Source organism: Denticeps clupeoides, chromosome 7 (assembly GCF_900700375.1).
Source record: "Denticeps clupeoides chromosome 7, fDenClu1.1, whole genome shotgun sequence".
NCBI lineage: Eukaryota > Metazoa > Chordata > Actinopteri > Clupeiformes > Denticipitidae > Denticeps > Denticeps clupeoides.
Window position 1 is genome coordinate 21,267,087 of NC_041713.1, and position 18,377 is coordinate 21,285,463.

The 18,377-nt window shown below is 41.2% G+C and overlaps 1 protein-coding gene across 6 annotated transcripts in view; it reads left to right on the top strand.

Annotated features, from left to right (window-relative positions):
* Positions 1-106: 106 nt before the first annotated feature.
* The window catches only part of shank2b (SH3 and multiple ankyrin repeat domains 2b), an 80,293-nt gene continuing 62,022 nt past the window's right edge, over positions 107-18,377 (top strand). For 4 of the 6 annotated variants that reach the window (XM_028984974.1, XM_028984979.1, XM_028984976.1 and 1 more), the window contains exons 1-8: positions 107-1,398; positions 9,443-9,586; positions 10,566-10,762; positions 11,892-12,095; positions 13,095-13,166; positions 14,934-15,042; positions 15,928-16,079; positions 18,110-18,277. In XM_028984974.1, coding sequence (XP_028840807.1) covers positions 10,571-10,762; positions 11,892-12,095; positions 13,095-13,166; positions 14,934-15,042; positions 15,928-16,079; positions 18,110-18,277 — 897 coding nt within the window. In that variant the 5' untranslated portion in view covers positions 107-1,398; positions 9,443-9,586; positions 10,566-10,570. The remainder of the gene's footprint in view (positions 1,399-9,442; positions 9,587-10,565; positions 10,763-11,891; positions 12,096-13,094; positions 13,167-14,933; positions 15,043-15,927; positions 16,080-18,109; positions 18,278-18,377) is intronic. The other 2 variants (XM_028984975.1, XM_028984978.1) reach the window with 2 other exon arrangements.

Consider the following 18,377-nt stretch of genomic DNA (forward strand, 5'->3'; position numbering starts at 1 on the left):
AGTGTTCGAGCGTCGGGTGTGCAATTGGGTGTCCTATCCTGGGCAGCCATGTGGTGGCAGGCTTCAGCCTCAGAAAAGCAAAACCCAAAAAGTAGGCAGCAGGAGAGCATGACATTCTGTGTTTGCTTCCAGCAACAGCAACAATCATGTTACCCATGGGTTGCTAGATACCTAGACCAGAATCACAAGTCCAGCAGGTTTTAAACAGCTTTTTTGGGGCTTTTTGATAACCTGGTGGATTTTTGATGCAGCAAAATTCATAATTTCCACCAAATGATGAGAAAGCAGGTCAGCACAATCTAGGACAGCGCTTACAGTTTTTTGCTCAAATGGAGCACAGTAACGCTGCATGATGTGGACTAAAGAATGAGCTTTACAGATTAGATTTTTCTTTAGGAAGGATTGCTTTTACAGTTTGGTGTTGGACTGTTCTCATGAGTTCATGAATGAATGAAAATGAAATGAGAACGTAATTATGAAATCAAATTCTGAAAACACTCGTCAGTCAGGAAAAACTCCCAGAGATGTTTCTTCCTCTTCTGCAGACCCGCTGTCTGGCTGTCATGTAGGGTGCAGGTCTCGCCACACTCGTTTCCAGTTATGAAATACGGGCCCGGTTCTTTGCTGACCCTGCTGTACAGTGAGATGGTTATTCATGGAGCGTACCCACAGGTTAGACTGCCAAACCTCGTGACCCACTTTTTTCTATTGGTACTGGAGTCAAAGACTGATGAAGGTGAAGACGTCTGGGAGGGTGTAGTGCGGCTTTATTTATACAGTCCTTTACTAAAAAGCATATGAAAGTGGTCTTCGTGTGTGAACCACTAGGCTACAACTTTGAAATATAGGTTAATTGTCGCCTGGAGATTTTGTTATCAGTTCCTTTTCAACTTATAGTCTATACATTTCACTTATGGTGTATAAAGTATAATATTTGTCTCGACTGGCATCTGCTGTTTAGAGCAGTTGTTTTCAAAGTGGACCCCAAATGAGTTTTCAGACTAGAACGATCTGTTTTTTATTTAGATTCGGGTTCTGCATTGCCATCTTAATAATTTTATGCAATTTATTAGACAAATACTTTTAAAACCCAGTTTGACAACCACAGGTTCTGAGAAGGAATGAGAAGGCGTGAGAGAACGCTGCTTTATTCTTGACTGGATACCGGAGCGTTGAAGCTCCACCTCCTGATGCTGCCAGAGTTTTCAGCATGTCCTGTACCACACACACACACACACACACACACACATGGGTACGCATGCGCGTGCACCCTGCCCCCCCTTGCTGAATGTAGAGCACAGGAGCTCTTCTCCCCACTGTGGAGCAGAAGGGGGTTCTTCATCTCGTCTTCTTCCCCGCCACTTTCCTCCGTCTCGAGAAACGGCGTAAGATTTTCAGGTGAGCTCTCACATTCATGCCTTTAACTAGGCTTCGCTTGACCTGAACCTGAAGTTTAGTAAATCTTCCTTATCTCTAAACATGAATGACAACTAATTGAGCAGTGGATGTTAACTAGCTTTATATCTCAGATGTTTTGTCTTTGACTTTGAAAAAAAGGGGTTATTCTGTGTCAGAACAAGGCTTTCTCACGCTTTATAGGTATTCCTATAATGATTAAAAGAACTAATAATGTTGGTGCCCTATATACGCGTTAGATTATTTACTCTTATTTATTCAGGAAGTTCTGATTATCTCATTCATAATAGAAGAATAGACCGTACCCACACTACATGTTTTGAATGGGAACAGGCATAGAATCTAAAATAAAATATCGATTTGTCAATTATTAAACAGTCAAAGCTTTAATGTGTGCATTATTCATCCACTAAATTGATAAGCATTTCAAATGAGGTTTTTAAAAAAATCTCTGCCCTGAAAGAATGGGAGCATGTCTGCTGAAGGCATGGAAACCACGCCTAGAAATGGATGCAACATCCAGCAACATTTGGACCGGTACAGCCATATATGTTTGAACTGCCAGAGCCATAATGTAATTCAGGGCCAGAGGACAGGGCAGCGATCTACCTGACAACCAACTTTATTGGAGTTGGTCTGTATTTGAAGAGCAGCTAGGCCCTGGGTGAGGGGTGACACAGTGACTGGCTAAATTTGTGAGAAGTCTGTAAAACCTGGCAACCTTAACTACCTCATCAAACAGATGTAATAGACGCAGCAAGAGAACCGCTACATTTTTCAGTGCGTCATAGAGTCATGATTTATGGCCGCTGAGAAATCCAGAACATAAAAGTGCAGCAAAAATGGGTTACTGGTGAAACTCCAGAATTCAGTGCAGCAAACTCTTTTTTTCAGCAGTAATTTTCTAAAATGTACAAGCATCAAATGCACTGTATGATGTATTCTGGATAATTAGCTTTTGGAGACTGAAAGGGGGCGAAAATCTGCCATGAGCAGGTAGGTGGTCTGCCAACAAGGCCATGATAAGCAAGGCCCCCATATTGTGCCAGGACATAACACAGTAAACAGCCGGTGTTGAGCCAGTGGTCAACCACACACACTGTGTGTGATGCTTGTAATCTGCAGTATTGTGTGGTGGAATGAGTTTGGCTGAGAACACCACCTGCAGTCTTGCTTCAGCAACAATAGTCCACTGATTTGCTCTGGAGTAGCAGCTGCTGTTATGGGCGATGTCTGGATTTCAACTCTTTCTGACAGGAGCTGACATAAATGATTTGTATTCCTGCTGCTGGGTGACATTTATTTATTTAGTTTTTTTTTAGTTCTTAAGGTTTTTTTTTTTTTTGAGGTCAGCATTATTCAGGTCTGTGTGATTATGCACACACACACACACACACACACACATGCACACACATGCATGCACACACGCTCAAGCACAGCCTTTGCCTGTGTTTCTAGTGAATCTCTTGGGCATTTCACCGTAGCAACCGAGGAGGATGGGTTTCAGCACTGACATCCGTACGGTACCCCAGTACCTAGATATCCTCTTCTGCTGTCTTCCTCTTCTCCACTCACCAGCAAACCCGACCTGAACCCAAACAAACGTCCTCGTATCTCAACCTGTCAGAGAAGCGTCATTATGCAGCCCGTGAGGAGATCAATACAGATGTGTTTTAATAAGGCTGCTGCAAAATCTGAAAAAGTCTGAATCCTGAGAATTCAATAGGTAATGAATGCTGTGCTTTATTTCTTAGTGTCCTCATAAGCATAGTGAAAGTTTTTTTTAAATGCAGTTCTACTGCATTAACAACAAAAATATCCAATAATATCAGCTTTTGAACAACAGATGTGCATGTGTTTTTAACTCTATACAGTAATGGCTCATCCACGGGACATCTTACTGTACAGTAAACTTACACCTCAATGTGAAGAGTGCGTTCTTGGCACCTCCGAGGTGCCACTGAGGTCCCCTTGATCAAGGTACCGTCCCCACACACTGCTCCCCGAGCTAGTCCTAGCCTAATTTACTCATTCTATGATTATTAAAACAGGACACTTAATTTCTACTAGTACTCTCATAAAAGGAGATGATGATTTCCCTCTCTTTTTTATGTAACGTTGCATCGAACTGTGTCGTTGCTTTTAACCATCACCAGTGGGCAGCCATGACAGTGGGCAGCCATGGGCAGTGAGCAGCCATGACAGGCACCCGGGGAGCAGTGTGTGGGGAGGGTGGCACCTTGGTGGATCGGGATTCAAACCGCCAACCTTCTGATTACGGGGCCGCTAGGCCGCCACGGCCCCTTTATACGTATTCAGGAAGCCTGAGACAACATGATGCCTTTTTGCTTGTCATTGCAGTTTAGATCTTCTACCAGCTGCTCAAATGAAAGAGAAGATGATTTTCCCTCAAGGTGAAAAGAGAAAAATGTTTGAGGAACTAGCAGGCACACTTCTTCAGTCTGTAAGATAGTAGAGCCTGCATGGACCAAATAGTACAGACGCAGAGCCGGGTTTGGCGAGCACCCTGAAAATTGGCCTATTTAGGTGCTCATGACACCTGGGTGTGCTTTATGGACACAGATTCAGGGCAGCTCTCATTGAAGTGGACTGATGTAATTTCCCTGGGCTTCCTGAATACTTGTAAAATGTCAAGCCCATCCATGCAATTTGTGTCTAGTGTCATGAATTTAATGAATTTGCGTGTCTGAAAAAACACAATCATTCCATAAGACACGAATGGGTTGTGAATGAGCAAATTGTCCTTATAGTTATTAATTATTATAGTTCTTGGTATGAAATTGGACCAGTGAGAGCGGAGTGTGTTTCCTCAGTTTAGTGCTAACTAGGTACCGGTACTGGTGGTCAATGAATGGCATATTGCGTTGGCATGTTGAGACCCCAATGTTACAGTTGAGACCCCAATGTTAAAGAATTCATTCTGACAAACTGTTTAGGACCTGGGTTACTAACTGCACAATCAGGCAACAGGACTTCTGCTTTATTTATGGCCTTTTTCACTGACTCAACTCACTATTGATCAACGCAACACGAAGAGAAGCAAATCAACAAAAACTACACATGGCAGAAAGCCATGATAAATAGACTCTCACGAGAATGATGAATGATAAGTGATTGCTAAGGGTCCTGTGATATATGTGTATGATAAAAGTAGAAGGAGATGCATACTTGTTGGGTGATAATGATTTTGGTGGACAATAAACAATGGGCAGTTTTTTTGCAGCTTAATTACTTCAGCTAATTCTAGAGTTAAGGAACAGACCGGAAGATGTTTTTACAAGGAAAAATGTGGGGTTACCTGACTAGTGAGAACAACAACGTGTGCATCCATGTCTGCACACATGTGCATGTTTAAGGAGACATAGGATGTGACTCAACTTCAGAGCAGAATCTTTTGGAGGATGCATTTGAAGACTGGATGTGTCTTTAGCAGCTGTCCCAATTTGTAGCCTCCTTCACATGCAGCCCACAAATGTGTCCTTCTTTTCCTGGATTCATCAGATGGTCTGGCCAATCCCATAATTCATTGTGATTTTTTCTTTCAGAACATGGATCTTGCCACAAATGAAACATCAACCAAGAATAAAAGACTCCATGGACACACCATGGCTATGTCTCAATTTATTGCCCAGATCCTTTAGAGGACACAGTCTATCTTGCAGCAGATTTCATGCTTTATTTAATGTTATTGGTGAGGCTCAGGAAAACAACAGAAACCCCAGTAAACTCCTAAAAAATCTAATAAATAACTTTCCTTTAGGTTTTGATCTTATTCTTAGGCTTGTTTCATTTGCTGCAAGAGTGCATTTGCAGGTCCGAAAAAACAATAATTTCAAAGGACATGAATGGGTTGTAAATCGGCTAATTGTGCACTAATCTAATTTATTCTAAAGGTAACCTCAAAGGTATTGTTTTTTTCCTTTCAAAATTATTTGTTATGTGCTTAGATTTTTGCTTAGATAGGTGGCTCTATATAATGTTAATGCTGGAGTTTCTGTAATTTTCCTGAATCTCAACCATAACATTAAATAAAGCAAGGAATCTGCTGCAAAAAGACCAAACCTTTATAGTCTATGCCCTCTAAAGGATATGGAAAATATCAGCTGTGGACTGTGAAATAATGCAAAGAAACTAGACAAATGTAATGTAAGCACAGTGCTAAGTGTCAAGCATGGGGCGTGTTCATAAATACATCCCCAGGATTTGGATTTTAAGTAACCAACAAATAACATTTGTTTTTATCGCAATGAAAAAAAAATCTTCCAGGTTTAAAAGGTTTACAACTCACAGTGCTTTGAATCAGATCTTGTGCTGACACTTTTCTAATGATGACGCATGATTATTCCATATTAGGTCTCCTTGCATTTGCCACATTATGGTGAATTTTAGCCAATTAACATCCAAAACAACAAAAGAGTCACAAATGTTTAAAAATGAGAAATAATATGAATACTTCCTCATTTGAACGTGTGTTTTAAAACTTAAAACCCTGCCCTTTCTGTAATATTGCTGGTATTTTGTTAATATGAAAATTAAATAGTGCTCATGCTGCCCACATGAGTGTGTTCTGCCACTAAAATGTTCCCCTGATTCAACTCCTGAAAACTGGATTAGAGGAGTAAAATCATATCAGACATTTGAGTTGTACTGACCTTGTATCCACCTGGTATTGTCATTATTTTAGCATCTTGCTTCCGCGAGGGAGGGAGAGCAGGTGCGATTGGCTTCTGGAGCGTGAGTGACGCCGCAGCTTCTGTCTGTGGTCGCTGGGCTGCGGGCGGTGGACAGAGGAGACGTGGTACTGGCCTCAGCGTCGCGGTGGAGGAAGGCAGCTGGCTGTAAACATGGTCGACAGGCTTGGTGGGTCTCAGGGGAGGATACAGTATCAGTGGCGGGGCTGAAATCTTGGTCGGGGATGGTGATCGGGCAGAATCATGCTTTTGGGCAGTGGTGGCCTAGCGGTTAAGGAAGCAGCCCCATAATGAGAAGGTTGCCGGTTCGAATCCCGAGCCGCCAAGTTGCCACTGAGGTGCCACTGAGCAAAGCACCGTCCCCACACACTGCTCACTCAGGGTGATGGGTTAAATGTAGAGGACACATTTCACCGTGTGCACCGTGTGCTGTGCTGCTGTGTATCACAAGTGACAATTTATTTATATTAATATTATTTTAAAACGGGTTGTTAACATAGATGACAGACGAAAGGCAGAAGGGAAATCCGTCATTGTTGGGTCAAAAAGGGTCAACGTGAGTATGCGGCTTACAGCAAACGTGAAGAGATTTCACAACTGTCTGTTCATGTCTCTATCCTTTTATACTGTGTGATGTCTTGGGCATGGCGTTTAACTCTTTAAGCTGAGAGACCGGTGAGGTGAACATTGCATTATATTACAGCATTTAGTTTGTCTCCACGTGGGGTGAATGTGTGAATATTTGCATATATGTTTATGAGGGTGCCTGCTTGTCCCCTCGATCCTCACTGTGTTGACTTTGTCTCCAACTTCTCTTTTTCCCGTACCCCGGTCTTGTCTGTTGTGACTGTAGCAAGTTCAATAAAATAAACTTGGTAATGTTAGAATAGTAACATTGACAGGCTGGTAAAAAAAGAAACTGCAGTGTCAATAGGCTGAAATAAGTGGAGCCACCTACAGTAGCGGTTGCATGCCACTAGTGGCCCCTATTTAAACCCTTATTATGACAGTGTGTCCACCGGTCCCCTTTATCTTCTGACTCTTCTGTTCCTTGTTTGCCCTTCACCCTCTGTATAGGGCTTTACGATCCTTTGTTCTTGCTTGTACTAAGTGTAAGTGTATTTAAGACTGCAACAGAGAATCCGTTCATGCTTTATCTTGGAATTCTGCTTTTTTATGGCCACATACCCATTATTTTCAGTTCATTTCAAAATAAAGAGTCTTCGACCTCCATTTTAGTGTTATGTCAGACTCAAGGAGATCAGTGGTTGTGTTTTACATTTTCTACTCAATGTTCTTGCATCGTGCATCGTGTCACGTGGATCCCCGTTCGCTGGACTACTTAATAAATAATACACCAAAATTGTCTTCACTCTGAGGTAACTTCAGGCTAAACAGGAATGTGGTTTTTATCACAATTAACGTTTTCATAGCAGTTGATATGTGTGTGTGTGTGTGTGTCTGTGTTCGTGTGTGTGTGTGTGTGTGTGTGTGTGTGTGTGTGTGTGTGTGTATATATATATATATATATATATATGTATATATATATATATATATGTATATATATACACACACATAGGAAAAAGCTTATTATATGTAGGAAAAAGCTAATCACAATAATAATAAAATAGATTATATAATATATGAAATATATCATATAAAGACTCCTATATGTCATCCATTTTATTTTTATTGTGATAAGCTTTTTTCCCCATATTGCCCAGTCCTAATTTAAACATTTTCAGTCTTGCTGCAGCTGCACTGCCGGTTCAGAGAATCTCTAATTGCGGTGTTGCAGTCCGAGGGGAAATACAGTGAAGTCTGAAGCGGGAGTAGTAAACAGAAATATGAACATGCACATTTTTAAAAAATACATCACAGAGACCTTAAACTGGACCTTCAGCAGAATAAAAAACAGAGAGCTGCTGACTTCCATTTGGTTCCACCTCTTGATGACGAATGATGTGGTTGCCTGTGGAGAGACAGGGGAAGCATGGCTCATCTGGAGTGGGTTTTTTGTTGAATGCAGCTTTACGTGACCTGGTCAGGTGACGGTGATGATGATGCCTGCTTAAATAAAATGTGGAAGCCTTAGCATGGCCACCTGAGGTCTTGAATGGTCCATTTGCCTTCAGGAAGTCTCAGAACACAGCTGCAGGAAACACAGAGTAGGATGGACTGGAGGTGTACTGGTTTGCTTCATCAGTCAATATTCGCGCAACCTATGTATGCATGAAACGGGACCTAAAAGATGCCTACACCTCTTCCTATGCATACGTTGGGATCTATTGGCAGAATGTGCGCAAAGTTATGCATATGTGCGAACATTTTCGGGGGAAAAAATGAGGCCGTAGGTGAAGAGGGTGAGCTCACTGCGGGAGAACAGGCCAACATCAAAAGGCAATTTGCAGCAATGTCCGTTTCCCGAATGGAACTGGCGCAAGTGCCTGCACTCACATTGCTATAAGGGCTCCATATGGGGCTCACATAATCCTGACGTGGTTGCACGATGGCCTGGTTTGAACACACGACTCCTTTATCCTGGAACACAGCAGTGTAGGGAGGAGATTGCAGGCTGGCGTCTTAGTAAGACAATAAAAATAGCCGACTGTTCATTGTTCATGTATTGAATGAATACACTGGCTCCTCACCCCCTTTTCAAAATGGCTATAATGAGGCTCACGCTTGCACGTTCTCATGCCACCCCCCAAAAGTGTGCCGAATCGCCGCATCTTTTGATTTTTTTTATAATCACTTTTAAATCTGACTATTTTTTTGCAGCACTCACTTCTTTCACAGCACTCATTACCTTTCGCCACTGACTGCCTTTCTTTTTGTTTGTCACCCCGCTACTTTGACCACCAAGCAAAATTTTGGGGCTTCAGCCACATGCACATTTATTTCAGCTTCTTCCATTTCCCCTCCTTTGCCATGATGTGCCTTTTTTCCAGGTATACATAGAAGGCTTGAATATTCATGAGCTGATTTGCATTTACCATGTATGGTTGAAGCTGGGCGTGTAGAGGGCGGAATATGCTGCAAGTACCATGTAGAGTTTGATTTATAAAGCGTGTATATCTTGTGCGTATTTTTATAAATCTCAAATTTACTCTGCGTACATCATTTTAATCCTTGGATAAAATAACACTTTTAGTGTGATTTTCTTTGCCAAGCTTTATAAATGAGACCCCTGCTCTTTTCAGATGTTCTTGCAAATTTTTTTCCTCCTGGCTTAGGATGTGATTGAATGTGATGTGGACATCACCACTGAGTCTCCTCAGCCGGATGCAAACTTTACTTACCTTCTCTTGCAGGATGGAGCTGTCTGCTGGGGATGGCAGGTGCTGCCATATTAAACTGCTTCCTATTTGACCAGCTCCCCATCACTGGCCTTCCTCCTACCCCTTTTGGGGCGTCTTCCGGATAAATAGCAATAACAGAGAGATAAATAACAAAAGGTACGTACATTTGACCTGTGACTAGACATGTCCAAAAACAGATTGAATAAGTTTCTTTCTGTGTCATTCTGAATATAAATGTCACGTAGAAATGGAAATAATTCTAGTCTTCAGAGTTCTGAACGCCTTTAAATGTCAATTCCTGGTCATACGGGAGAAAGAACTTGCCTTGCACCTGTTTTTGTATAGTTTCAGATGGAGTTAAAGGCTGTTCTGCCAGCTGGGGCTCATTCAGGGTTCTGGATATTGACTCCGCACTCAGAGGAGTTCTTATAGGAGCACAGCATACTTTGTTAACACTTGTTTGATTTGTAAGGACCCTTTTGTGGTTGAGACTCTCACAGACTGTCCTACGGGTTTATTGATCTGGATTCTAAGTAAACCAGACCAGACAAATACAGGAAGTTACACTCAAAGTTACTCTTAATTCAAAGTTACTCTTAATGCAAATACTTTCCAGGTTTATCTTTGCTGTTCCTATTATTAATTTTAAAGAAATATATCATTTATCATTCCTTTCCATTTGTGTTAAAATGTAAACAATTAATAAAAAAAAAATTGAAGTTAAATAAAATAAACATGAACTCTGCCTCCATTCTTTGTCAGTGATACCCATGGTTCCCCATACAAAGCAGCCAAAATGATTCTAATAGCATATTCGATAAGGCAGAATTAAAAAAATATTCGGTATAGGCATTTGCCTGTATTTGTCTGTAAAGATACCATGAGCATACAGGATCTATGTTTCAGTGCCACTGAGTACATTGCAGACAGGTATCACCATAGGCGTACATGTGTAGCTTATGTATGTCAGTGTTGGTCAGTAGTCTGTTGCAGTTTTATTTCTCATTCCCAAAATCCAAATATTAGTTGAGGACGTAACGAAATTACAAATGTTCTCTCTACATTTTTACAAAAAGCATTTTACAGATCTTTGAGAAGTTGAGAATTCTGATGCTGACCCTCTGTGTTCTGTTAGTGGCCATGCCGCGCAGCCCCACATCCAGCGAGGAGGAGATGGCCCGGAGCTTTTCTGATGGCTCTGGTGGCTCCGAGTCAGACAGTTCGAGAGAAGAGCCCAGGTCGGTGCGGCCCAGCAGTGGGCGAGTGGACAACAGCAATGCCCTGGCTGATTCCCTACTGGTCTGTGTAGTCATCCCAGACCTTCAGCAGTCTGTGAGTGACCACTTTCCGTGATGGTGGAACCATTAAAGACAGGATTGTCTTTAATGGTTCAAAACCATGTTATGAAAAGTGATTTGTTAGTCTGGACAAGTAAAACACATTATGTAGAACACTACATATATGTAGAAACATCTATCCATAAAGACAGTGATCTGGAACCTTAAATAGGCATGTAGTCAAAGATTTGAAATGATTTGTTTGCTTGAACATTCTGATCAACCTGATCTGTCATTTTAAATTCATTTTAAATTATTTACAGCTGCAATGACACATGATTCGCTGCTGCTGAAGCTTGAATGGATTATTTTAAAAATCCACACAATGTCCATGTTAGTTAATGTCACGCTGATGGGGGAAGGATGTGCACAGGCGGGACATACTGGAAACAAGATTTATCAATAATAGAGAAAAAACGGCACGATGGCCAAAAACAGGGTAAACAAAAGGGGAGAATTATAACAAACCCGCAGGTGTGTGGCGATTGCCAGAACTGCAAACAACTCAACACAACACAACAGCTTCTTTTAACTGCAGTCCTGTTTGGGCCCAGGTGTGAAGTGAAGTGAAGTGATTGTCACATGTGATACACAGCAGCACAAATTTGTCCTCTGCATTTATCCCATCTGTCTCCTGGTGCAGCCAATTCTGACAGTTAGCTTCTTTAACAGATATTGGCGCTAGTGTGCTGATTTAATGAATATCAATCCAACATCTGCAACCTCAGCATGCCATTGCTAATATTTCATGGTGTAACACACCCTCTTATTACCAATTGCTCTTTGTAACACTTGTAGTACGGTACAGCATACTTTATTGTACCAAAGGGAAAATTCCTCAGCCAATGCATCACACTATTTACAATACTCCACCATATAGTATAAATCCTTGGGGTGAAATTTCTCCAACTAACAATTCACTCAGACCACAGTTCACGGCATTGAAATGGAGAATTGGTGTTCCTATGAAATGTCTGTGAAGCAACAGAACTCCCTTCAGTAAACAAGGGCTACCTATTGAGAGAAGCTGGCAGGAGTTCATAAATCTTCCATCTGTGAGAGACTGTCTGCCAAAGTTACAGAGAGGGGGAATGAGGCAGAGTGTGTTTGTTTGTGTTCTCCAGAAGTCCATGAGGTTCCGACATGATGCTACGGTGTGGGCTGCCAAGCAGCAAATCCTGTGCACTTTGACCCAAAGCATGAGAGATGTGATGAACTACGGCCTCTTCCAGCCTGCTGTGGATGGCAGGGAGAGCGGCTTCCTGGATGAAGAGTGTCTTCTTAGGGATCACCCTCTGCCCACCAGCAAGGGTGTCCCTACTTTGGAGGTAATGGTCTAGAAATTGGAATTGTGCTGAGTACTAAAACGTTGTCACATGAGTTACCATCAATATGAAAATACAAGTAATAATAATAATGCAAATAAAAAGAACGTGTTAGACCCTTTCTGTAGAGATCGAAACATGTTTCACTCAGGAGTGAAAATTGTGTGAAATGCTGTCACACATAAATAATCGAAATACAAATAAACAGAGAATGTGGCACTAAACTAGGCTGGACGCCAGAACAAACAGAATGCAGGCTTTACAGATAAACAGGTACACATGGGATGGTGAGACACATGTAGCAAAGCAAATGCATCTCATCTATAGGGTACGGGAAGGAAACTAGGGACAGATTACACAGACAAGCATGAGGTAGTGACACCCTCATGGACCCCCACGGAGCTGGCCACTGCATCATCCACAGGCCCTCCCGGGACAGAGGCTCTTTTTCTGCTCTCAGAGCATGCCTCCATCCTCCAGCCTCCTTCAATTGGGATTATGCCCTGGAATTAGGTAGATACAGCACTGGGCCAAGGGGTGGGGTGGCCTAGTCTTTTTCACTGTCAGGAAAGCCAGTTAGAGCTCCAGGAACTGGAAAACTGGGGAAGGGTACTACAGCTGAGGAGCAGCAATGACCTGGATAGCAGGACATGACATAAGAAAATGTCATTCTTTTCAATCACGCAAATAAATGTTTGCCTGATTTGGTCTTATTTGAGTTATTTCCCTCCAAGCAACCTCTGCTTTGTAACACAATCACACGCTCACGTTCCATTATTATCTTTCCCAAGAGAACGTCATTTCATAAGAACACCTTTTTCACAAATATCTCTGTTTATAGTTAATATTAATGTTATAAACAGCACGTATGTGTGTATGTGTCTGTTATTTCACTCTCATTTTTAAGACTTTTTATGCATAAAGATTATATATTGTGAGATCAGCACCAGAGGACAAAATTCTGCTTCCTTGCATCTTTCCTAATTTCTCTCTCTTTTGAAGTTTCGATATAAGAGCAGAGTCTACAGGCAGCCTGGTGTGAATGAAAAACAGATTGCAAAATTGCACACTCAGGTTTGTCCATTCTCTTTGTCTGTTACATGTAATTAATAGCTTGAATTGTGAACAATATGCATGTTCGTGCAGCACCCTCCTTACTTTGCAGCATTACTGTATATATAATGTATAATAATATGAATAATTTCATATTCTAACCTGTGATAACCACATAGTGTTAAAGCAGGAGGGAGGTTGCAGAATGTAGAGGAAAGGGAGTAGGGGAGCTGAGAGGAAACTGAATCTGAACGTTAATATAAGCAACCATGAATTAAAAAATAAAAGCTTTTTTTTTTTTAGAATGAAGCCTGCCTGTATCTGTCTTGTACAGTTGGAGACTTCTCCCATAAGTGGTGGCTGTTTTTGTCATATTAAGCCTGAACTTGTAGTAATGAACACTTGGGGGCGTAATTTCCAGAAAGGTAATTATAAATAACCATATACAGCCAATATAATCCCCCCATTATAATCGCAGGGTGCTCTAGAGCACGACCAATTTAGTTCACCAGGTGAGCCCACTGAAAGGAACTACTACTGAAGAAGGACATTCCACATTATTCTACAATTTTCAAGCATTATGGGAAAGAAAAAGGATCTCTTTGCTGGCATGAAATAGTTGAATGCCTTTGACAAGGTACAAAAACCTTCTATATATCACAAAAATTTAAATGTGAATATCGTACTGTTAATAGATTTGTGGCTGGGTATGTGCAGATACATAAAGGCACAGCGAGGAAGGTTTCTGATCATCAAATACATCAGATTAAGAGAGGAGTGGATAAAAGGAGAGAAAGTCATGGTTCGGCCCCCATCCTCCCCTGACATCAATACTATTGGGAACCTTAGGAGCATCTTGAAGTAAGAGATCTATGAGGGTGGGGGCAGTTCACATCCTAACAGCAGCTCTGGGAGGCGATCTGACATTCAACAAAGAAATTCAAGCAGAAACTCTCAATGGTTCAATGAAGGTGTCCTATGTTAAAATGTTTTTAAATGAAATTGTTTTTATTTCAGTAAATGACCTCCTAATGCTGCAAATTCAACAACCATTTTTTCAACCTATAAAATGTTTTGTTTAATATACATTATTATTCAAATGATTTAATTTGATTATATTACTACCCATAGCTGATAGCTGGTCGGGTTCCCACTGCATTGCTTGAATTCCAATCATTCAGATATTTTTATTTAGCTCAGTTTGTGATGCTGAGAATGAAGAAGTGGTTGTAAGACATTACCTAACGGTAATTATTAATATGGTTTTATATGCGTTGATTGTACAGGCCACAAGGTCTCGCTTGTGAAATATTGAGAGGCAGAGACTACAGGCAGATGCAGGGTGTTTGAAGAGCAACTGTAAATAATGCACACCTTTGGTTCAGAATCATCTCTTCAGCCCTCCGGGTCTCCTGGCTCCCTGGATGGTGCAGCCTGGTGATTTGGCTGCAGCTGAAAGCCAGCATGTGTCTGTATTTGAGTGTATGTTTTTGTGGATATTGGAGGACTAGATACAGGCAGTTGTGTGTGTGCGTGAGTGAGAGAGAGAGAGAGAGCGGGAGAGGCACAGCTGTCTCGCTCTCTCTGTGCTGTGGGAGCTGCTCTGTTAGCTATTTTTATTCGGCCCGGTAAAGGCAGCATGTGTGCCCTCAAGAAACTCCACATGGGAGAGAGCGAGTGAGAGACCGGCCTATGTCCAACATGTTCCTCTCATGCATTTTTATTAACACTCCTGTCTCTCTCTCTCTGTCTCTCTCACAAACACACACCTTCACGACGTCCTGTCAGGAAAACCTGAGGAAGTTCATGGAGCACATCCAGCAGCATCAACTGGAGAAAATCAGAAGGATGTTGGAGAAAGGACTTGACCCCAACTACCATGACCCACAAACTGGTGGTAGGAGTTACTGCTACCCCCACCACAGTCCACACTGTCAGTTCCTCTCCAGCTCAGATCTACAGTGCACATATGGGGTCATCACGACCCAGATACATTTACTCACAGATGCATGCGCATGTGATAACTGTCTTATAGCCGTAGCTGCTTCTACTCTTGTCATCTCGTAAGGTACACCAAATGTTTAGAGGACCCTAAATCGGCCTTTGTTTCTCCATTATGGTGTACTGATGCTGGAGAATCCTTTAATATGAATAATAATAAACATTCCACTGAGGCCAATGCCCTCGTCACCCATACATACTGCAAAGAGCACATCCACAAGTTCACCTCCAAAAGCAGTCACTATGATGGTTCACTCTCTAATTAATCTCAGGGGACTGAGAGGAATTGTGCTCATTAACTGTTGGAGCTCCAGCATCCTGCACATTTTGCAACCCACAGCTTTGCCTGGGTCTCTCAGGACATTTTGTTCCCAGAATTGACTGCACTGATGCACCACTCTAGCGTCTTGGACCTGCTTGCACCACTTTAAACCGCTGCACAAATGGACAGTTTCTATTCAGTTGGACTGGTACAAGGATGTGACAATTACTAATTAGTATACTTGGGATGAATTCCATCTATTTACAATTGTTGAGAACCTATTCAAATAGAAATAAGTGCAAATAAAAGTAATAATTCATTTTATCTCTTATTTCTGTCCTGCTCCAGTAAACTGTAGAACATTTCCAAAGACACCAAAAAATAGTTAAGCACAGACATATCACACACAATAACTCACTATTTTTCTGTTCCAGTTGTCTCCTTTGTGCTACTTAATTGAAAAATGTCCACTCGGTAAAACAACAGTGAAAAGTCCCAAATTGTTTCTTTTGTCCACAGAAACCCCCTTGACGCTCGCGGCTCACCTGGACAATATGGTGGAGATTATCACAGTTTTAAAAGATGGAGGCGCTCATCTGGATTTCCGTTCCAGAGACGGCTTGACTGCCCTCCATAAAGCTGTCCAGTCCAAGAATCAAGTAGCTCTGAAGGTATGGTGCCGTCCAAACCACCCATAATGCAGCTATAGTCCCACGATAAATAAATAAACATATCATTTTGGGAGACACACAATTGTCATTAAACCTCTGGGATCCTTGGGATATTCGTGTTGGTCCTGTTTGGGAATTTGGTTGGTTAGGTGGAAGAGTCCAGACCTACCGGTGGCTTTAAATGAAATTGAGTGTCTCTAATAGAAACATTGGACCCACAACCCATTAACTAATGATGTCTGCTTCCTTTGTTACTTTGAGATGTTTTAGGTTTGGCACGTAATCAACATTATTGTTTGTCAAGATTAAGATCAGTATTGGCACAATATTGCTCTTTTGGCAGAAGGACTGCATTCTAATTATTTACTTGTTGATTTATTGGAATATTTATTTTTGGTTTCAGAACTTAACTTAATACTTTCCATAGCCTTATACTTGCCAAATACTATTTTAGATGCAAGTTACGTTTTAATCTGTTGTGATGATTTTTTAAATTTTTTTTTTAAGAAGCAGAGACCAGCAAAATGACAATTTTATTTATTACTATTTTGGAAAAGGTGAACTTGGCTTTGTTACACCCCAAGACGCCTACTTGCACTCTAAGTTTGATCTTTCTCATCTCTCTCATGTTTCCTAAATGTATTTAAATCTGCCAGGCCCTTGGTTGTCTACTGCTGTGTTCTGGAGTACACAGTGTCTCTGTATACCGTTTTTTTAATGTTCCCATTCTGAATAAATATAAAGTATTTTCTTCAGATGTGCTTCAAGTCCTCTGTTAATGGTGCCCTGGTATTTCAATATACTTAAAGATTGGACAGCATTTTTTAAGGAATTAAACCAATATCTGTTCTGTATGTGGAAACCACTGCACGGGTACAGGAACACTTCCAAAAACCATTGAGTCTGACCTTCCATCCACAAATGCTGGTTAAAAATCTATCATGCAAAGAAGCCTGTGGACCTATGAAGAGGATTCAGAAATACTGGCATTGTTTCTTGGCTCAAGTTCATTTAAAATGGACAGAGTGTAAAACAAATCTGCTGCCAGACAAGTTAACCATGGATGCTGCTTCCTTCAGACTACAATGCTAAACTGCAAACTGCATCTATTACAACAGCATGGCTTTATTGTATAAGACCTGCCTGCAGTTCAGACTTAACAACATATGATGCATCATGAAACAAACAATATGACCAAGAAGATCCAGGGCTATTGAGCAGTTAGAATTGCATATCAGACAAGGATGGGACAACATCCCCAAACATTTATTATTAAAAGACGTCAGGATGCTACACAGTGGTGAACATGGATTTGGCCCACTGTGTTTCTGCCATTAAATCCAGCACGACACTCTTCCTTACATTCCTTACAATGGCACATTATCTGTTCAAACATTTGATAGCTTTCCAATGTTCTACTGTGAATTTGCCAATCGTTGCATTTTGTATTTATTCGCATATTTTACACAGCCTTTGGGGTTTAGACATTAAACTGAGATCATTTTTTTTTCTTTCTGAAAGCCATTTGTAAATTTGCAATGCAAATTGTTGAAACCATTTTAACTAAATCATATGGACACAAAAGTAGCATTTTATCACTGACCCAAATACAACTGTTGCGCCCTCTAGTGGAATCACTGGAGTGAAATCTACAAGTATGCCGACTAAGTGTGAAAAAGTGACATAGCAGTTAGTTGCTGTGTTTATGAAATTTATAGGGAGCATGGTTATGTTACATTAAGGTTTTCTGTGCCACAGACACCACTGGTTCGAAGCTGCAATGCAATGTTTTTTGGGTAGGAATAATTTTATGTTGAAATACCATAGTTAAAATTTTTCTGAGAACAAAAGAGAAGACTTGTTAATGTCAATTGTAAATCATTTGCAATATTTTTTACATTAAGAATACTACAAAACCTGTTTTAATCCCTAGATATTTTGATAGACATATTCGGGTGATTACACACAGCCTATCAATATGATTTAATAGAAAATTTATCACATTTGCCCCTTTTGTCTCTCTGTTTCAGGTGCTTTTGGAACTGGGATCGTCCCCAGATTATAAGGATAGTCAGAGTCTGACCCCGCTATACCACACGGTCCTGGTGGGTGGCGACCCCACCTGCTGTGAGCTGCTCCTGCGGTCCCGGGCCTCCGTCGCCTGCCACGATGAAAATGGCTGGCATGAGGTCCACCAGGTGCTTGAAACCATCTTCTCACTCATTAATGTTGCAGATTTTTCAGGGATTTTGTTCAGGTAGAGGAGAGCAAAGCAGGCAGCCACACATCTGATTAAAG